At 47.8% G+C, this 22,157-nt stretch overlaps 1 protein-coding gene across 1 annotated transcript in view; it reads left to right on the top strand.

The window, feature by feature from the left end:
• Positions 1–16,898: 16,898 nt before the first annotated feature.
• GALNT17 (polypeptide N-acetylgalactosaminyltransferase 17) overlaps positions 16,899–22,157 on the top strand; it is a 432,156-nt gene continuing 426,897 nt past the window's right edge. The window contains exon 1 of the mRNA XM_027526765.1: positions 16,899–18,342. Coding sequence (XP_027382566.1) covers positions 18,105–18,342 — 238 coding nt within the window. The 5' untranslated portion in view covers positions 16,899–18,104. The remainder of the gene's footprint in view (positions 18,343–22,157) is intronic.

Raw genomic sequence — 22,157 nt, forward strand, 5'->3', positions numbered from 1 at the left:
ATTTAATCCAGCCCCAGTGCTTGGCCCCCAAATTTTGGCAACAGTGCATCATCTGTGGATTTCTCATCTAAACCTGAAAATAACAGAAAAATAAGTGAAGTTGTTCAGAGTGTCTCCAATTCCCGGATGAAGAGGATTGACAATCTTATTTCAATCACCCTGTTGAAGCGTAAACCATCTTTTTGGGTATGAAGAAAACAGCACTTTGGTATAATGTATTCATTCATTTATTGTGTGTGGATGAACTTATTGATTGCCATTATGCAATTACACAGATACATTCCCCCCTAAATCCACTAGATGCTTGGATTTGCTTACGTCATTCTTGACTTCCATTCTTCTTTCTGGCTTTCCTTTGCTCCTTTTTTTCTTTGACGTAATTTCAACCTACTTGTCCTTCTAGGCAGTTTGTTGTTGCTTAGTTGCTACGTCGTGTCCGGCTCTTCTGCAACCCCATGGACTGTAGCCTGCCAGGCTCCTCTCTGTTCATGGGATTTCCCCGGCAAGAATACTGGAGTGGGTTGCCATTTTCTTCTCCAGGGGATCTTTCTGACCCAGGGATCAAACCCTTGTCTCCTACATTAGCAGGCAGATTCTTCACCACTGAGCCACCAGGGAAGCCCCCTCCTAGGCAAACAGATCAACAGAAAAAAACAAGTCACTTGCAAATTTTCTGACATTCTGAAAATGCAGGTTAATGATAGAGGATTCTGGAGCTGACTCTGTAATGGAAGAGGGAGGGTCCCGCTCTGCCCACTGGTTTCTCCAACAGTGGCCCACTCCTCCCAGCTGTAGATGCTTGAGGTCTCCCCAAAGGCTCAACTCCTTTCCTGGGGCTGAAAGCCAGCCTGGCTTTGAGTTGTCAGTGAGAGGCTGGGACATAGGGAGATCGTATGGAACAAGGTTCAGGGGCTCAGTCAGCATCTGGTGGGCCATGCTGCTGATCCGGACACACAGATGAGTCTCTCCTCGCCTCCTGGTTCTCTCTCTGATCCCTGCCTGGTAGCTGTTAGTTCAGATGCCCTTCTTTTTTCCTGGTAGGTCTTCTCTCCCAGGGAAGTAGTCAGGCCCCTGTCCTCCTAACCTGTGACCAGGGATCTATGACCTGATAACAGACCCATGTGGTATGGATCAGATCCTTGAATATTTCCTGTTCCCAGGTGATCTGGGACTCAGTTACTGGACCTATCACGGTTCCTTGGATACCACGTTTCTTCTGCCTGCGTGGGCCTCCTCCATCCCCTGCTGTTGATTCTGCCCATTCCCTCAGTGCCTGCTGCCACACCCCTCTTGCCTCCCTTGAACCCTAGGAACACCGTCCTGTGAATGGCCCCCAGCCCCACCTCCACCAAGAAGACTGCCCTCAGTCTGTCTCATTCCCCTGGAATTGGGGCCCCTGTATAATGATGAAAAAGAGTCATTTGCAAGGTTTTCTTCAGTTTGTTTGGGGCAGCGTTTGCTAAAGCATGATGCCCCAGATCTCTAATGGAATCTGAGAAAAGCGAGGTAGTCTGTGGATGGGCCATATTCTGTAAAAAGGTTAATCCCTCAATGTGCATTATGAGCAAAGATAGCTTTCAAAACAATTCCCTGAAGAATGGCAGTGGCCTAACATGGTTCAGAGCATGAAGTTTAGGGTTAAATTACTGGGTTTAAACCTTGGCTTTTGCACTTACCAGTTGTGGGAGCTTGGCAGTTACTAAATGGCTCTGTGCCTCAGTTTCTTCATGTGTTAAATAGGCATGGTAGGGACTTCCCTGGCAGTCTCCTGGTTAAGACACCATACTTCCAGTGCAGGGGACACAGGTTCCATCCCTGGTTGGGGGACAAAGATCCCCCAACATACAGTGGGGTGTGCCAAAACATAAACACACACATCAACACCCAAATGGCTCTTAAAAAATGATAATAATAGTATCTGATACAGGGCTCTTACAAGGATTAAAATGAGTTAATGCGTGTGAAACATTAAATAAGTTAAAACACATGTGTTAACAGAATGACACATTGTAAACATCTAATAAAATTGGCATTTTTTACTTTGTGGCTATTATTGTCTAAGATGCAGTTGATTGAAGAGAAAAGTGAGTTTGTTTAGTTAAAAATTCTCTGCATAATAATACCACTGGTGCATGTGTGTGCTTTAGCTGCTCAGTCTGACTCTTTGTGACCCCATGGACGGTAGCCCGCCAGGCTCCTCTGTCCGTGGAATTCTCCAGGCAAGAATACTGGAGTGGGTAGCCATTCCCTTCTTCGAGGGAATCATCCTGACCTAGGACCCATGTCTCCTGTATTGCAGGCAAATTCTTTACCATCTGAGCCACCAGGAAAGCCCAATACAATTGGTATGTAAACAGTAAGAGACTTGTAAATATATCCATTAGGGATGGTTGTGGTTGCCATGAACAAACCCCCAATTTCAGTGGCTTCAAGTGCAAGAATTTTATTATTTTCGTTGCAATACAGGATAGCTGTTTCCAGTTCGCAGGTACACTTGCTCCATGTAGTGTTCAGGGCTCCAGGGTCCCTCCACCTTGAGGCTCCTCTTGCCCCTTTGGGTCTCCTCATCACCTGCATGGTCAAGGCTGTGTTGCCATCTTCAGATTCTAGCACACAGAAAAGGCAAGGAGAAGAGTGTCTTAAAGTCCTTGGCCCGGCAATAGCCACACTGCTTCAGCTCACATTTCACTGGCTATATTCATACCTAACTGCCGGGGAGACCAAGAAGAGGAGCGCAGCTGTGTTCCAGGGTTGTTTTTGTTTTTGGTTTAAGTTGATGTATACGGGCTCCCCAGGTGGCTCAGTGGTAAAGAATCTTCCTGACAGTACAAGAGAAGCAGGAGAATCGGGCTCAATCCCTGGGTCAGGAAGACCCCCTGGAGTAGGAAATGGCAACCCATTCCACCATTCTTGCCTGGAAAATTCCATGGACAGAGGAGCCTGGTGGGCTGCAGTCCATGGGGTTGCAAAGAGTTGGACATGACTGAGCACACACACACAGACGCACATAACTGCTTTATAATTATGTAATTGTACAATGTTGTATTAGTTTCTTCTGCACAAAGAAGTGACTCGGCTATATGTATACATATATCGCCTCCCTCCTGGACTTCCCTCCCACCCCCACCTCCCATCTCACCCTGCTAGGTCATCACAGAGCTCCGAGCTGAGCTCCCCGTGCTGTACAGAAGCTTCCCGCTGGCGATCTATTTTGCATAGGGTGAGGTGTATGTTTCAGTGCTACTCTCTCAGTTTGTCTCATCCTCTGCTTCCCCAACGGTGTCCACATGGCCCGTCTCTACATCTGCATCTCTATCCCTGCCCTGCAAATAGGTTCACCCGTACCATTTTTCTAGATGCCACATATATGCATTAATGTACAGTATTTGTTTCCCTCTTTCTGACTTACTTCATTCTGTATGACAGACTCTAGGTCCATCCACATCTCTACAAATGGCCCAATTTTGTTCTTTTTTATGGTTAATATTTCACTGTATACATGTACCACATTTTCTTTAGCCATCTATCGATGGTCAGCATCAAAAATCTACAAACAATAAATTCCGGAGAGGGTGTGGAGAAAAGGGAACTCCCTTGCACTGTTGGAGGGGAATGTAAACTGATACAGCTATTACGGAGAACAGTATGAAGATTCCTTTAAAAAACTAAAAACAGAACTACCATATGACCCAGCAATCCCACTCTGGGGCATATCTCCTGAGAAAGCCATAATTCAAAAAGATATATGTACCCCAATGTTCATTGCAGTGCTACTTACAATAGTCAAGACATACAAGTAACCTGAATGTATTCCAGGTTTTGATGGGGAACTAGCTGACTCTGAGTATAAACGACTGAAATTTGAGAAACATTGCTTATGGTGGGAGGAGCTGGCGAGGTGGCAGGATTCTTTTTAATTCCAAGGCCAAGAAGCAAATTGGTAGTTAAGGGATTCCCTGTGACAGGAAAGACCTGAAGAGTTTTGGGCCTATGGAGAATTAACACTGAGTTTTACTTTTCTCTGTTCTCCTTTATAATTCTCATGATGCTGTCTGCTCTTAGAGAAAACCTATTACATACTTCCTTTGAATTGGGGGTGACTGGGACATGAAGGATGGGTGATGGAGAGAATAATGTCCCCTGAAATACCACAAACATGTTATCACCCTAATCCCCAGAACCTATGAATGTATTAGCTCACGTGACAATTTTATTATTTTTTCTTTTCAAATTAATATTTCTATTTCATTTGGAAAAACAGCTGGAAGTGGAATTACTAGATTGTATGGTAGTTCTAGTTTTAATATTTTGAGGAGCCACTATACTGTTTTCCATGGTGGTGGCACCAATTTACATTTCCTCCAATAGTACCCGAGGGTTCCCTTTTCTCTGTATCCTTGCCAATATGCGCTATATCTTGTCCTTTTGACAATAGCCATTCTGACTCGTGTGACATGATATCTCATTGTGGCTTTGATTGACATTTCCCTGATGATTAGTTACTTAGAACATCTTTTCATGTGTTTGTTGGCAATATGTATGTCTCCTTTAGGAAAATCGCTAGTTAGGTCTTTTGTCCATTTTCAATCAGATAGTTAATTTTTTTCTTTTTGATATGAGTTGTATGAGTTCTTTATATACCTTTGGATATTAAGTGGGGTATTTTGTTTGCAAATATTTTGGGTAATTTGAAAAAGAATGTTTATGGCAATTTTTCACAGTGGCAAAAGAAAACTAATACAGAGACCTATGCCCTTGGTTGAGAAAAATGTTGAAGAGGGGGCATGCAGATGTGGAAAAATATTGACTGGGAAACTAAGGGTTTTGAGGACAAGGTGACAAGTACAGCCAGGTAAAGGTGAGCAATCCCAAGGAGTCTCAACCTTAGGACTGGGAGAGGGCACTGGACTTCCTACAGCAACTATGATGGAGGATGTTAAAGAAAAGAGTAACTGAGGAGCCTGGAGAACTTTGGGACAATTGGTTTTTGTGACCTTGGCGATGGAGTAAGTTAAGGATGCTGCTGCTGCTGCTGCTGCGTCACTTCAGTCGTGTACGACTCTGTGCAACCCCATAGACGGCAGCCCACCAGGCTCCCCCATCCCTGGGATTCTCCAGGCAAGAACACTGGAGTGGGTTGCCATTGCCTTCTCCAAGTTAAGGATAGCTAAGACAAAAATCCCATTAACTACTACTTATTCCAGAAATTCTGCCTGCACCATGAGAACTCTAGTAACCTTGTTCTTCTCCAAAGTACTAGCAGAGTGTTTTGGGCTGTTCCACATGAACTACTAAAAATTATGCTTTCCTGAGTATTTTCTCTAAACAAGTTGTTGCATTCAGCAAAATAACAGCAAAAGGAAGTTGCAGTTCCCAAGGTTAGCTCCAGAGACTTCATGGAAGCACCCAGCAGAGCTAGTCCTGAGGTCAAGCCACTGCCCACTGGAGAGAGGTCCTTGTTTTTTATCCACCAGCAGATACAGGTTGACTGGGGGGAAAAAAAAGCCACAATGTGAATTGGTTGGGAGCAGAATGTACAACATGAGTTAAACTTTTATTGGGGGCAAAATGAGGACTATAAACTGGGAAACTGCATCTCGGATATCTCTGAGAAACCCTTCCAAAGAGCTGGGGGGAGGGTCAGTATATATATGATTTAGTAAAGGAGGAGTACATGCAATTAAGCACATATTTTTTTGCAGAAGGTTACTGCTAATCACAAGGAGCAGATGTCCTACCATGAAGGGTTTTAGTGCTTTTCTAGATAGAAGGAGATATAAGATTTGGGCTTATAAAATCAGCTTCTGAAAATACCTATTTGAAGACCTGTTCTGCCAGTTTTTGCCAGAGCACAAGAGTGCATTATTGCTGATCTCCACCCTGAACTCCTTTCCGGGGGCATTGAAGGTCAGCAACTGCAAGGGCCCATGATTTAATCCTTGTAGAGGTAGATGGCAAGTGCCAACTTGTAGCTCCAGTAATTTGGCCACCTGTTGTGAAGATTCAGCTCATTGGAAAGGACCCTGATGCTGGGAAAGATCGAAGGCAAAAGGAGAATGCGGCGGCATAGGACGAGATGGTTAGACAGCATTACTGACTCAACAGACATGAATTTGAGCAAACTCCAGGAGATAGTGGAGGACAGGGGAGCCTGGCATTCTGCAGTTCATGGCGCAAAGAGTCAGATACAACTTAGTGATTGACGAACAACAATTTGTAGTTGACATATATAACAAGAAAGGCATTGTGGAGTGTTCAGACACATTTAAGATGATTCTGGAGAGTCGAGGTTAGATTGTGGACAAGGAAAACAGAATTCTAGTCCTTAAAAAGAGGATGCAGCTCAGTGGTTGAACAAATGCCTCTAGTTGCCCTTCTGTGACCCTGAACAACCACATCTGCTATTGTCAACTTGAGCAGGACTTGCCAGGTAGGACTAGAGCTGGCATGAGGCCTAGTGGTGGGGGGGGGGGGGGCGGGTCAGGGAGTGGGGCTGCAGAGTGGAGGGGCTTTGTGGCTGCCCCTCTCATGGATGGGCTTCCCAAGAGGCTCAGTGATAAAAAAAAATCTGCCTTCCAGTGCAGGCAGATGCAGGAGATGCAGGTTTGATCCCTGGGTCAGGAAGATCCTCCGGAGAGGAAACGGCAACCCACTGGAATATTCTTAATTGGAGAATCCATGGACAGAGAAGCCTGGTGGGCCACAGTCCACAGAGTCCCGAAGAGTTGGACATGACTGAGTGAGCACAAACACAGTCTCATGGATGGTTCCAGCCCTTGGTCATTCTTGTTCTTTCTGAGCTGCCTGGCCCACTCAGGCCAATGTCCTGCTGATCCATGTCAACATCACACAACATCTGTGTGGTCCATGACACGAAGACCCAGTCTCTTGGCCTCTTCTTCACACCCTCACCCCACAGCCAGAGCCAGCACTGGTCCTATGAAGGCTTTTAGTCATAGCAACAGCCGGCCATGAACAGATTAGGCTTCCCAGGTGGCGCTAGTGGTAAAGAACCTGCCTGCCAATGCAGGAGACATAAGAGGTGCAGCTTCCATCCCCGGGTTGGGAAGATCCCCTGGAGGAGGGCATGACCACCCGTTCAGTATTCTTGCCTGGAGAATCCCATGGACAGAGGAGCCTGGTGGGCTACAGTCCATGGAGTCACAAAGAGTCAGACATGACTGAAGGGACTTAGCAGACAGACAGTGAGAAGTCACCTTCCTTGCTCCTTCTCTGTAAGTTTCTCCTTTTTGCACTCAGAAATCTGACAGCTCATTTGGTTGATATCAATGTGAATTAAGTTAAGAAAAGTTATGTACTTAAATACAATAGAGGCTTGTGCATATGAAGGACTGGGGTAAGATTCATCTACACTTGAGAAGAATGTCAGGGCCTGGCTATTTCCCAGCAAAGGAGCCGTCCTCGGGAGGAGTGTGGGGATCCCCGAGTGAGAATTAGAACGGGTCCAGCAGCATGTAGGAGGGAAGCATGCTACCCCAGCAGCTCCTTGGGCTTGGTCCCCTGGAAGACTTTTGACAAGGCCAGCGTTAGGCCTTGTTGTTTCACGTAAGTGTTATTTACTTATTGAGATTTTTTTATATGGATCATTTTTAAAGTCTTTATTGAATTTGTTACAATACTGCTTATGTTTTGTTTTTTTGGCCATGAGGCATCTGGGATCTTAGCTCCTCAACCAGGGATCAAACCCACACCCCCTGAATTGGAAAAAGTTAGTCACTCAGTCCTGTCTGACTCTTTGTGACCGCATGGACTGTAGCCCACCAGGCTCCTCTGTCCATGGAATCCTCCAGGCAAGAATACTGGAGTGGGTTGCCATTTCCTTCTCCAGGGGATCTTCCCAACCCAGGGATCAAACCCAGGTCTGCATTGCAGGGAGACTCTTTACCGACTGAGCCACCAAGGAAGCCATGAAAGGCAAAGCATTAATCACTGGACAACCCAGAAAGTCCCTTTCCTAAGTGCAATTGAATAATTTTGGTTTCGTGATTTGTTTGCTAGCTATTTGCCTCTACTTCACTAGACTGTAAGCTTCCTGAGGGCAGGGAATATGCGTCCAGAATACCCTGCAGGCAGTGGCACACCAGCAAGTACTCAATAAATGCAATTAATGAATAAGTCAGGGACTAGATACTTTGTAGATTTGTAGATATGTTTGTGGGTAATTTTTCCATAAAAAGTGGCATATGGTCAGGCTCTCTGATCGGGTTCCACGGAATGAGGACTGGAATGCTAAAAGGGCCTTAAAAGGGTCTCTTGAGTTTTCAAAGGAATCTAACTTCTGGCAGAAAGAAGCATTTTAGGGAAAAATACAAGCTGAGGGCTGCCATGAAACTTGGCCTGTAGGCAAGGATTGTTTTTTCATATCAGATCCTACCAGGAAAAGATACAAAATGTACTTGCCCATTATATGTATCGTTATTTAAGTAATTAATTAATATTTGGCCACACGGCTTACGCGATTTCAGTTCCCCAACCAGGGATTGAACTAGGACCACAGCTGTGAGAGCCTAAAATCCCAACCCCTTAGGCCACTAGGGAATTCCATATTTATCATTGCTTAGAAATTATATACATGTGTCACTGTCATGTATATTTTCAATATCAATACATGCAGATTTCTTTCTCATGAATGTTTGATGAACGTTCTAATATTTTATTTATCTAATATAGACGTCCTAATATTTTATTTTTGTGCCCTAGTGGGCTGTCTTATGCACCCACTGTGGAAGTCACTGCTGCTGGCTGATGAGATCGTGGTCAGAGGAGTAGGCACTGGGGTGGAGGGGGTGGCCTACAACTCTCAGACAGGTGGACCCCCTACCTACTACTACTAACAGCAATAGCAACCAATATTTGGGCTTCCCTGGCGGCTCAGATGGTAAAGAATCCACCTGCAATGAGGGAGACCTGGTTTCAATCCCTGAGTTGGGAAGATTCCCCTGGAGGAGGGCATGGCAACCCACTCCATCCAGTATTCTTGCCTGGAGAATCCCCATAGACAGAGGAGCCTGGGGGGCTACAGTGCATGGGGTTGCAAAGAGTGGGACACAACTGAAGCGACTTAGCACAACCAATATTTATTGGGTGATGAGAGGTTGAAGTACAAGGACCTGACCATGTGTGACTATAGAACTCTGACCCTTAAACCCTCCAGCAACCAGCCTGGGAAGCCCAAATGTAGTACCTGATACCAATGGCTCAGAGTGGTCAGGATTTGGTCAGTAACTGTCCAATTCTCTGATTTTTGTTTCCACTTAGGTCCCAACTTGAAAGTGAAAGTGAAGTCATGTCCGACTCTTTGCGACCCTGTGGACTGTAGCCCGCCAGGCTCCTCTGTCCATGGGATTCTCCGTCCATGGGATTCTCCAGTCAAGATACTGGAGTGGGTTGCCATTTCCTTCTCCAGGGGATCTTCCCGACCCAGGGATCAAACCAAAGTCTTCCACATTGCAGGCAGACGCTTTAACCTCTGAGCCACCAGGGAAGCCCTTGTGGCCAAGCAAATAAAGCCAGATATGTTCCCTTAACCAATCACAGAGGAAGCCCTACTGCTGGTCTTCCTTCCTCCACCTTCTCCAGGCCAACAGCCTCCAGTCGGGGCATTTGCGAAGCCTCTTCTTCCCCTTTCCTTTCCACTGTAAAGCTTTCCCTCTCTTCTGAGTGTCTTTGAGTCTCTGCCAAACACAAGCGATGGTGGCTGACTCCTGTCAGTGAAAGAAAGTTGCCTGCCATACCGGTAAACAAAGGATATTGCAGCCATCAAGCCATCATACCACAGCTGCCCTGACCATGAGCCCTGGGAGGAACTCAGGATAGAAACAGGATACCCCCATGAAGCCATCAGCCCCTGCAGCCACCCTCCCCGCCCCCAACAGTGCACCCTGAGAAGACTCAGGATGGGAGAACATGGGATACTGGCCCCAGAAAACTGAGGTGCCTGTTAAAGGAATGATTTCAAAGAGCCCAGACGTTTGCCTCTTCCCATACATAGAAAAACACTAAATTTATTAACTTGAGACATCTGATTTTCTTTAATTAATAGTAATCTTTTGACGTTCTGACCATCTGATCTTTGTTGCAAGAAAGAAAAGAAAGTGAAGTCGTTCAGTTATGTCCAGCTCTTTGCGAACCCATGAACTGTAACCTGCCAGGCTCCTCTGTCCATGGGATTTTCCAGGTAAGAGCGCTGGAGTGGGTAGCCGCTCCCTTCTCCAGGGGATCTTCCCAACCCAGGGATTGAACCAGGGTCTCCTGTATTGTAGGCAGACTCTTTACCATCTGAGCCACCAGGGAAGCTCTTACATATACTGGCTCCTCTCTTACTTCTTCTGAACAATTTCTCAGAGTTGTCTGAGAGGCCACGTTTTGGGCTTAAGTCCTCTGTTCTGTCTTCCAAATAAAACAACGTTTAGGTTGTGAAGATTTTTCTTTCTTCAGTCGATGCTTGCAGCAGCAAATTGAATATACAGCCTTTGCTTGTCCTCAGTTGAACTATCTGGGTTTATTTCCATACTGTTGACTGTATGCCTGTGCTGTGCTTAGTTGCTCAGTTGTGTCCACTCTTTGCAGCCCCATGGACTGCAGCCCACCAGGCTCCTCTGTCCATGGGGATTCTCCAGGTCAGATACTGGAGTGGGTTTCCATGCCCTTCTTCAGGGGATCTTCCCAACCTAGGGATTGAACCCAGGTCTCCTGCATTGCAGGCGGATTCTTCACTATCTGAGCCATCAGTGAAGCCTAGCCCTGTGCTAAGTGATTTATACATATTTATCCTTGTAACTGGGCTTCCCAAGTGGTGCTAATGGTAAAGAACCCACCTGCCAATGCAGGAGACTTAAGAGACAAGGGTTCAGTCCCTGGGTTGGGAAGATCCCTTCGAGGAGGGTGTGGCAACCCACTCCAGTATTCTTGCCTGGAGAATCCCCACGGACAGAGGAGCTTGGTGAGCTACAGTCCATAGGGTCACAAAGAGTCAGACATTACTGAAGCAACTTATCATGCAGGTACACATCCTTGCAACTTCAGGAGGTAGCAGTATGGATATTATCCCTGTTTTACAGCTGAGGAAACATATGAGACCCAGAAAAGTTAACTAACTTGCTTAGATTCACAGAGCTAAGTGGTGAGTCTAGGTGGATGTGTATGTGGTGCCTGGCACACAATGCAGACCCTTGGCACACTCAGCAGCTTGGTCTCTCCCTGTTTATTTATCCCCCTCATTGTAGTCTTTCCCCCACTGTACTATGACTCCTTGAAGTGGAGGAAAGGATAGAGTCTGTCTTTTTCTTTAAAAAGAAACTTTGGCATTGAAACATGTATATTACCATATGTGAAATAGATCTCCAGTCCAGGTTCGATGCATGAGGCAGGGTGCTCAAGGCTGGTGCACTGGGGTGACCCTGAGGAATGGGGTGGGGAAGGAGGTGGGAGGGGGGTTCAGGATGGGGAACACATGTACACCATGGCTGATTCACGTCAGTGTGTGGTAATCACTACAATATTGTAAAGTAATTAGCCTCCAATTAAAATAAATTAATTAATCTTAAAAAGGAATAACAACAACCAAAAGAATGACAACAATAAAAAAGAAACTCTAGTAGGATCCTTCCACAATGTATAATATCAAATTATCACAATGTATACTTTAGATTCTTAATTTCTTTTGTCATTGATACTGCCAATAAAGTTGGGGGGAAATAAGCAAAAGAATAAAACCCCTCCGATGAAATAAGGAAAAGCTAGATACTATGTAACCTCTTAATGTGAAATCTGAAAACAAAAACACAAACCTGGAATCATACAGAGAAGAGATTGGGGGTTGCCGGACGTGAGGGCTAGTGGGAGAAGTGAGTGAAGGTGGTCAGAAGGTAGACACTTCCGGTTATAAGATAAATGCCATGGGAAGGTAATGCCCAGCATGGTGACTTTAGTCAAAGATACTGTTTTGTTTATTGGTGAGTTGCTAAGAGAGCAGATCTTCAAAGTTCTCATCATAAAAAAAAAATTGTAACTTGCTATGGTGATGGATGTTAACTAGATTTCTTGGCAAGAACATTTCACAGTATATACAAATATCAAATAATTATGTTGTACACCTGAACCTAACTTAATGATGGATTCCAATTATATCTTAATTTAAAAAAGTCAAATAACAACTCCAGTATCTGCTGTAATGTTCAGGCTTTTATGAGAGTGAGGGCTCAACCTCTCTGCTTCTGGAAGAATAACTAGATTGGCAAAGCTATAGGAAAAAGATGAACCCCTGGTTTTCCTTGATGAACTTTCAAGTATTTTTTTAAAGATAAACTGGACTGTATTATAATTAAAAGCTTTCTTATTCAATAAAACACTATTAATAGAACTAAAATATTTACAAATAATTTTCTGACAAAGGACTTATATCCAAAATATATAATCTCAAAACTCAACAAGGAAACAAACAATTCAGTTTTTTTAAAAAAATGGTCCAAAGATTTGAACAGACATTACACCAATTAAGATATTTAGATGGCAAAGTGTTTTTAACTTTGGTGATGGATTAGGGTGAGATGTGAGAGGTTTTTAACAGGCAAACAAAAGTAACACAGTCCAGGAAAAGCTGCTTGTCATCTGGATCATGGTTGATGAATGAAAAATATATCTGGAATCAAAACCCTTGGTGACCTATGGACAGAAGTATATCAACTTCCTTCCTTTCAGCTTGCTATACAAACAACTATACTAATAAGCCTCTTTTAAAAGTGTTTGTGCATGTTCCCACATGGATATTGCCATATGCAAAACAGATGGCCAGTGGGAATATGCTGTGTGATGTAGGGAGCTCAACCCAGTGCTCTGTGACAGCCTGGTGGGGTGGGATGGGGTGGGACGCGGGAGGGAGGTTTAAGAGGGAGGGGACATGTGTATACATGTGGCTGATTCATAGTGATGTGTGGCAGAAACCAGGACAATATTATAAAACAATTATCCTCCATTAAATTTTTTTTTTTTACATTTGTAGTTTAGCTGAAATTTATGCTTAGAAAGATTTTTGGAGCCATCCACAAGAAATTTATTTTAAAGTTGAGAATTGATTTGCTTCTTGGGAACAGGTGGAATGAAACCCAGATTCCCTGATGAGCAGGCCACACAGCCACTGAGGTCTAATTTTGTTGGTTTTACTAGCTGGACTGGGGGCAAGTGGCATGTAGACAGATGGCAGTCATTGACTGAGGGAGGTCACCCACACTTTCAGGAGCCTCTGGGCACAGAGCGATTGATGGCTGTGTAAATGGGCCCTTTAATCTCTGTGTATGTAGTTTAAGTGGCTAGGTGTGCTCCTTTTGGGTGTGAGAATTTACTCAGCAGGCAGAAGCTATTTAGTTCTGTTCCTTCAGTTCAACATTCATACAGCATGTTGGCTTTAGTCCAGAGTTTTCTTTCTTCCATCAAGACACGCAAGCAACCGGAGAGCTCCATCAGCCTTGCTTGCCTTGACACCACTGATTTCATAAGCAGCTGCCTACATTAAATATTCAGCTGCTTATGTTTTTTGCATATCTAACGTATACCAGCAGGTTCTTCAAATTTTGGTGTCATTGACCACCATTGAGAATCTGATGGAAGTTATGAGTGTTTCCTCCCAGAATAAAGAGTGTTTACAAACTTCTGGAATCTTCTAGACATCTCTGGGGAGAGAAGCTGATTAGGGACATGGAACAGTTCTTTTAAGCAGAATGAGGATCCAGTTCATGTTACACACCTTATATACCATCAGTTGGTAATGTCCCCACACTTTGGGGTAATGTGGTTTTCTCAGGTGACCTTTCTTGTCTGGGTGATACTGATTCAAAGGTGGGTATTTTTTAAATGTTTTATTTTAATTATTATTATTTTGCTGCACTGCTTGGCATGCAGGATCTCAGTGCCTGGACCAGGGATGGAACCCATGCTCCTGCAATGGAAGTGAGGAGTCTTAACCACTGGACCACTGGGGAAGTCCCTGGATATTGACAGGCTGGGGGCAGTGGGAGACCCTGTCTGTGAGTGTGTGTGAATCGTGGCCACTCCTGGGAATTGTGTTTGAAATAAATGAGTGACCAGATCTCGAATAACCAGGAAGGATACAGAAGGAACTCAAGTGGAGGTGGAAGGGCTTAGATGCTTGGGAGGCAGAGAGAGGTAGCTGGTGGCTGGAGAATCTATTTGGTTGGAATTGAGAGTAAAAAAGCAGTGGACACAGGATGGAATTTCAGTGCAGGATTGCAGGATTGCATGAGTGCAGCACTTCTGTGTGGTAACAGGATTCAGGGTGTACCTATGACAGGGGGCCACTCAATGGGTCTAGAGTGTCCATTGTCACTTAGAAATGTAGAAGCTGTCCAGGAGGCATGTGCAATGTGAGGGGAGAAGCCTGTAAGATTGATGATAAGGGGTTTCCTGGTGGTCCAGTGATTGAAAATCCACCTTCCAACGCAGAGGGTGGAGGTTTGATACCTGGTCGGGAAGCTAAGTTCACACATGCTGTGGGGCAACTAAGCCTGTGTGCCATGAGAGATCCTGCACACTACGACTAAGACCTGATGCAGCCAAAAATAAAAAAAAATACATAAATATATATATATTTAAAGATTCATGCTAAAACCATCAGTTAATTTGGGTAAGGGACATCTCTGGCTTTAGGGGGATGAAAAGAAATCTCACTGGAGTTGAATCTTGCCTAGAAACTTTGTTCTTGTTGTTGTTCAGTCACTAAGTCTGTCGGACTCTTTGTGGCCCCATGGACTGAAGCACACCAGGCCTCCCTGTCTCTCATCATCTCCCGGAGTTCGCCCAAGTTCATGTCCATTGAATCTATGATACTATCCCAACCATCTCATCCTCTGTCGTCCCCTTCTCCTTTTGCCTCCAATCTTTCCCCAGAATCAGGGTCTTTTCCAATGAATTGACTGAGGCTATTTCTTCTGTTTTGCTCCCAGCATCCTACTCCTAAATATGCTTATGCTTGGGAATCAGACCCACCATAGTTTAGAACCACTTACTACTGGCCTCTTAGCTTCTGCAACAGAAGAAATAGAACTTTTCTGTAACAGAGGGGGATGTGGTGAGTTTTAGGTGAATTTGCTTGGCACTGGTGTGAAAACCCTTCCTCCAAGTTTTCAGTGTGGACAACCCTGCCAGAAGTGTCCCAGAAACCCCAGAGATGTCTGCATTGACAAGGTAGCTTACAATGGCACATGCTAAGATTGTTTTGAGGCTGGTCTAGGATTAAACAAACTTGGATGGAAGAAGAGAAACGAGGGCTGTCCTGTCTGACTCACTATATGGAGTTGCTGAGGGCATCTGTGCATGATGTAAGATTCAGTTTTCTATCCGTTTGTCAGCCTGTGAAAGGACACTGTGAAATCACCAATGTCGTGCTTGCGCTTAGTTGCTAAGTCATGTTCGACTCTTTGTGACCCCGTGGACTGTAGCCTGCCAGGCTCCTTTATCCACGGGATTTTTTTCCACGCAAGAATACTGGAGTGGGTTGCCATTTCCTCCTCCAGGGAATCTTACCAACCCAGGGATGGAAATGGTGTCTCCTACATTGCAGGAGAATTCTTTACCACTGAGCCATTGGGAAAGCCCTGAAATTATCAATACACCTGTCTAAATTTGGAAAAAAAAACAAAAAAACAAAAACGCTAGCCCATCCTCTGTCATCCAATCTCAGGGTTACAGTTAGAATTAGGTTTAGGGCTTTAAACTGACACCTTAGCCCATTGCCTCAACCTTCCCACCTGCATCCCTATGGCTGAATGAAAGTTCAAATCCTATTTTTGCATAAGCTTCCCTTGACTGGGCTGGCTTCCATTTGAATGTGTGTTTATAATAACATCTAACTCAACTGGGTATTCAGTGAGATAACCTAGAGACTGTGCCTGGCCCAGTGTCTGTCTTACAACCTCTCAATAAACTGGGGTTTCTTCCTGCTCAATGTCTTTTGTGCCCAACACGTGAGGTTAAAAACTGTCCCTTATGGCTTCTGATGTGGCTTTTTCATCTAACAGTTTTGTAGTCACTTTCTTGTAGATTATACAAAGCAAAACCTATGGAATCCGGACAAAGAGTACCAAGGGAATGGAACTAAAAGATTGTTACATTTTTTCACTCACTTTTCAATGTTGAAAATCAACATTTAAAATAACAACAAATCAGCAAAAAATCACAAAACCCCAACAGTAACATGAAAACAAAAACAAAAACAACTTTAATGAGATCGAAATAGGTAGAAACCACCAGATTTATTGGGCTTCACTGCCAGATGTAATCTTTGTTAGTTGACAGCCTGTTCTTTTCCAGGCCCAAGGAACCAAAGAGATCAGCGCGGGGTTTTGAATTTCAGCATCAGGAGCTCCTGGCTTTGGCAAGAAGAAGAGATTTCGGAAATCCAGTCGCCAAGATACGCTTCTTATAATAAAATGCGTATAGAGGTGGGGGCTGGACACAGAAACCGTCGCTTGGACGGTGAGCGAACCCACCCAGCCCACCAACGCCCGGTTTGGCTCCCAAAGTAACGGAATCCGAGTCTCCAGGCCAGATTTTCCCTCTAGCCATTCCCGGCCACGCAAAGCGGAGCCGCGAGCGCACAGAAAGGGATGTCTTCATCGCCAGCCGGGATGGAACAAACCCGCCCGCTCGGGGAGTGCTGAGAACCAAAGGGTCCCTCCAACGCGGGCAGCCGTCAACATGACTTGACGGCCCCCATCCCGCGCGGCCCGCACTCCCCCGGCGCCCCCACCCTTTCAGGGTGCGCGCGCACAAGCCGGCGAGCCGAGGAGCTGTGCGCCCGGCAGCCTGCGGGCGGCGGCGGCCGACTGGCTCGCGGGGAGAGGGGTGGCCAGGAGGGCCGGAGGAGGAGCTGGCGCTGCAGCCGGGCCCCCTCGGGCCGCGCCCCGCCTTCTGCCGCCACCTGCGCGTCCCCTCCGGGCTCTCGCGCCCCGGGGCTGTGTGGGCTCTCCCTGCCGCAGCGGCGGTATCATTGCGTCCACCAATTAGAAGACTCGGCGTTTGGCTCCTCGGGGCGCGGGAAGAGCGGCAGGCGCTGCCGGTTCTGGCGAGCGGAGGGTGCGCCGGCGCGCGTCCCTCCCCGCCGCGCTCCCCGCGACGTTCGTGGAGGAGGGTACAGAACTGCTGTGACTTTTGAGGTCCGACTCCGCCTTCCGCCTAGCCTCCCGACGCGCCAGCTCGGAGAGAGGCCGGCGTGACCGGCAGGCCCCGAAGGCTCACTGCGTGGGCTCAGGACTTGGAACGTGTCCGGGAGCCCGCGGCGCTGTGCGCGCTGGTGAGTTTGGCGGCGGGGTGGGGTGTCCCCGGGCGCGAGGGGGCGGAGAGGACGTCGCGCTCTGCCCCTTCGCCCGCCCCCTAGTGCTGCCCCCACTTTAAGAGTAATTGAGACTTGAGCGTGACTGCGGAGCCGCGACGATGCGGGCGCTGGCCACGGGCTATTCCTCAGCCCTGCGTGATGGAACGGGTCGGTGAGCGTAACAAAGGCGCCCGCCCCGGGGAGCCGGTCCTCGGCTGAAGACCGCGGCCGGCGCGCCGCGACGGCTGCCTGAGGACTAGGGTAGTGGCTGTGCGGCCGGAGGCGCGGTGCGCACCTCCGCGGGCGGGCCACGAACCCTGAGCCCGACACCTGCGTGCCGCTCCCGCCGCGGCGCCGGGGCAGCCCAGCCTGCCGGCCCCTGTGTCCTCAGCCCGGCTCCCGGCGGCCGGAGGTCCAGCGGCGAACCACTTGCTGGTGCAGAGGAGAGACCCCCGGCCCCTCGCCGAGAAGCCGAGGCGACTGGTAGGGGCCGCGCGCCGAGGACCGAGTAGGCATCTGGGGGAGCACTTCTGCAGACCGAGGGCTTCCACGTGAGCCATCTCGCTCTCCCCGCGACGGCCCGGACCTCCTAACCGTCTCCGCTGCCCGAGCCTCCGCGCCGTGGGGCCGGGAGCGGCTGGTATCCTCGCCAGCCGTCCGGAGCGCTTGGCTCGCACGCACGGCCCCCGGCTGCCCCGCGCCTCGCCGGAGCCCGAAGGGGCGCGGGTCCGGGGCGAGGGCCGGCTGGGCGTGTTTGATGGCTTCACTGAGAAGAGTCAAAGTGCTCTTGGTGTTGAACTTGATCGCGGTGGCCGGCTTCGTGCTCTTCTTGGCCAAGTGCCGGCCCATCTCGATGCGCAGCGGAGACTCCTTCCATGAGATTCGGCCGCGGGCCGAGGCCGCTAACATCAGCGCGCACAGCGCCAGCCCCATCCAGGATGCGGTCCTGAAGCGCCTCTCGCTGCTCGAGGACATTGTCTACCGGCAACTAAACGGTAAGGACGCACGCGGATGCCACGGGGTTCAGCGTGGGCATCCGGTCCACCCCCGGGGGCCCTGCGCGCGGGGCGGGAGGCAGACCTCCTGGCTCCCGCGCGCTCCCTTTTACTCTTCCTGCCCCGTCTGGGCCAGGAGGCCGGGGCTGCTGGAAAGAATTCCCGGCTTTTCCGTGCTCCAGCTGCAAGTTTGCTTTTATCGTGGAAACACGTCAGCACAGCTGGCTCCAGGTCTCCGCGTGCAGGAATCATTACCTGGCCAGTTGGCCCCAAGTGCGGAAACTAGACGCGCGGCCGAATGGGACTAGAGGCGCAGGCGACTTAAGGGAGGAAATAGCTCTTACAGCTTAGCCTTTGGTGGGGTCGGACAGGGAGGGGCCTTTGGCGGGCTTAAACGTCTGCAAAAGTCGAGGCCTTAGATCTGGAGCTAACGCGCTTCGGTAGTGCGCTGGAGGAATGTTATCTCTCTAGGAGGCAGCCTGTTCAGCTAGTAACGAGGACCCCTCCCTTCCCGGCTCTGCTTCGGTGAAGCTGCTATTAAAAACTTCCGGATTCTCCCTGAGAGCTGCCTGAGGGCAATTGTTAAAGTTCGCGGTGTGTAGGGGAAGCAGGTTTTTAAGGAATGTAGCGAAGAGAGGTGTGCCATCCAATCAGTGATAGTTATCAGGATCTGTCCCAGCTAAAACGTTCTCACTGTTTCAGGTGGAGAGGGAAACTTTCACACCCCCTGGTCACATCTGGTCCAGGAACTGATGGATCATTGGACATTTGTTGCCCCCAAGGTCAGAATATTACACTAGAGTATGGGCAGCTCTCCAAGGTCCACATGACTGGTATCCAAGGCAGATTCAAGGCTGCCATCTCCCTTCCTAAGCTTCTAACTCAAGTTCTTATGGTAATTCCAGAGCTGGGTGTGCTAAGTCGCTTCAGTCCTGTCCGACTTTTGCAACCCCATGGACTGTAACCCACTAGGCTCCTCTGTGCCTGGGATTATCCAGGCCAGAATACTGGAGTGGGTTGCCATGCCCTCCTCCTGAGGATCTTCGCAACGGAGGAATTGAACCCGTGTTTCTTATATCTCCTGCATTGTCAGGCCGGTTCTTTACCACTGGAGCCACCCCGGCAGCTCCAATGCCAGAGCTACTGATAGTCATAAAGATAATGATCATAATTATGGGTGAAATTCTTACTGTGTGCCAGACACAGTGCCAAGAGGTTACAAGTGCATTATCTCATTCAGTGTTCACATCAGTTCAGTGTGGTTCTTTCCATTTCCCATATCAGAAATAAGAAGTTTTGGAGAGGTTAGTTAACTAAGTTGCCTGAGGTCCTGCTGCTGATAAGTGGCAGAGTCTGGAGTCAGAACCCCGGGTCTGGCTGACCAGAGAGCCTGTGTTTTACAGCTTCCATCGAATGTCTCCTCCTAATTATAGGGAGTCTTCACTTTGATGATGTTAGTAAGACCTGGCTCAGCTCAACCACTGTCCTCCCTGCAGTTGGAGCTAGAGACCAGCCCGGTGGCAGGCAGGGAGAAGAATGTCACCATACTGTCTTCTTCCCACTTTTCAATGATCCCTTCTGGGTCCTTCCAGATGGGATGGGGTCAGATTTGCAAGCATCCTCTGAAAGGACCCCTTGAGCTTCTTGATATCACTCAACAAATATCCAGGGGAATCCTTGAACTTGTACATGCAGTGGGATGCTGCAATCCCACTGACCTCCAGCAGACAGCAGGGCCTGGCTGTAGGTGTGGACCAGCTGTAGGTGTTGTCTGCGGGCGTCTGGTGGGAGCTCTTCTCCTGTATGTCCAAGAACCAAGGCACAGAATGAAACAAAAGCCCGCAATTCATTTCTGGAGGAACTGGATGCTTATGGGATGGTCCTTATTATTTTACACAGATCCAGGCCATAGACTGATCCATAGGACTCAAAAGAGCGCACAAGATATCTGGCTCCCTTAAGTGTCAGGCTGTACCCAAGGACACAAATCATTTCAATTAGGTAACAGAATATGATATACACCCCATCAGTGCCCCAAATAACAATAATAAAATGCTAAGCGGTATTTACGAAGTGCCACGGACACACTAGGACTCATTTGGTCTTTCCAGCAACACTAAGGATAGGTGCTGATACTCCCCTTTTAGGGGAGTAATCCCTGGTGGCTCAGACCGTAAAGAATCTGCCTGTGATGCAGGAGACCGGGGTTTGATCCCTGGGTTGGGAAGATCCCCTGGAGAAGGAAATGGCTACCCACTGCAGTATTCTGGCCTGGAGAATTCCATATAGCCCAGTGGGCTACAGTCCATGGAGTTGCAAAGAGTTGGATACAACTGAGCAACTAACACTGCCCTTTAAGTAACTTGCTCATAATCACCCAACTAGGGGGTGACAGAACTGGGAATTTAAGTTCTGACAGAACTGGCATAGTCTGGTTCCAGAATTGAGGTTCTCAGCTGCTTCACTGGCTTGTCTTAATTTTTTTCTTTTTTTAATGTGGACCATTTTTAATGGTCCAAACAATAAAGAATTTGTTACAATACTGCTTCTGTTTTATATTTTGGTTTTTTGGCTGCAAGGTATATGAGCGCTTAGCTCCCCGAACAGGGATCAAACCTGCACCCCTTGCATTGGAAGGTGAAGTGTTAACCACTGGACTGCCAAGGAAGTCCCAATCTTAGGTGTGCCTCAGAGTCACAAAACACCAGTACTTTGGCCACCTAATGTGAAGAACTGACTCATTGGAAAAGACCCTGATGCTGGGAAGGATGGAAGGCAGGAGGAGAAGGGGACAACAGAGGATGAGATAGTTGGTTCTCGTCTCAGAGGATGAGATGGTTGGATGGCATCACCGACTCTATGGACATGAGTTTGGGTAAGCTCCAGGAGTTGGTGATGGACAGGGAAGCCTGGCGTGCTGCTGTCCATGGGGTCACAAAGAGTCCGACACGACTGATCGACTGAACTGAACTGAACTGAACTTAGAGTCACATGGAGGGCCTTTTAAGAGGTAGATTTCTAGGCCCCACCCACAGAGTCTCTGATTCAGTAGCTTTGGGTTGAGGGGGTCTGAGACTGTATCTCTGGCAAGTCTGTGGCCTGAACCATGACCCAGAACCCTCTGCTGCCTATGCCAGGCAGAGCAAAGAGGAAAACCCACTTGCCTGTTGGTGGGAGAGTGAGGACTTCCGGAAAGCTAAGAGTTTGCTTCAGATGAACTGGGGTCCTGGCTTCTTTCCCTGTGTGCTCTTCTGCCCTGTAAGCGATTTCCTGGGAGCGTGGGGATGTCCACCACGGGGGACTGGTTGCCTGGGTTAGGAAGAAGAGTTTTCTTGACTTGCAGCCTCTGAGGGGAAGCAGGCAGGAAGACTGGGTTTCGAGCTTTTCCTGAACAAGCCAGAAATTCAAGCTGCAATTAGATAGATGTTATCTTTCTGGCTGACAAGTGTAATTTGCAGTGACCTTCCCTCTCTCCACCCCACTCACAGCACTCCATCCTCTGCCTGTGCATGTTTTGGGTAAAGCGCATCCCACCTGTTGATTCTGTAGGCCTGCCGAGGTCTTCTGCTGCGGTGGGAGGGTGCTGAGATGGGACTTGGATTCCTGTGTCTACTTGTGCTGCAGCGTCTCCACTCCTTGCTACTGAAGGAGAACAAGGAAACCTTGACCTTGGTGCTCCTTATTGCTTGGGAATTAATGGAGGGCTCAAGAGAGCCAAGCACTGGGCACACAGGAGGGGCCCAGCCCCTTGGGCACCAAGTGGGAGCTGGTGATTTAATGATGTTCAGGTTTCTCAGACCTTTCCTGGGATCTCT

Source organism: Bos indicus x Bos taurus, chromosome 25 (assembly GCF_003369695.1).
Source record: "Bos indicus x Bos taurus breed Angus x Brahman F1 hybrid chromosome 25, Bos_hybrid_MaternalHap_v2.0, whole genome shotgun sequence".
NCBI lineage: Eukaryota > Metazoa > Chordata > Mammalia > Artiodactyla > Bovidae > Bos > Bos indicus x Bos taurus.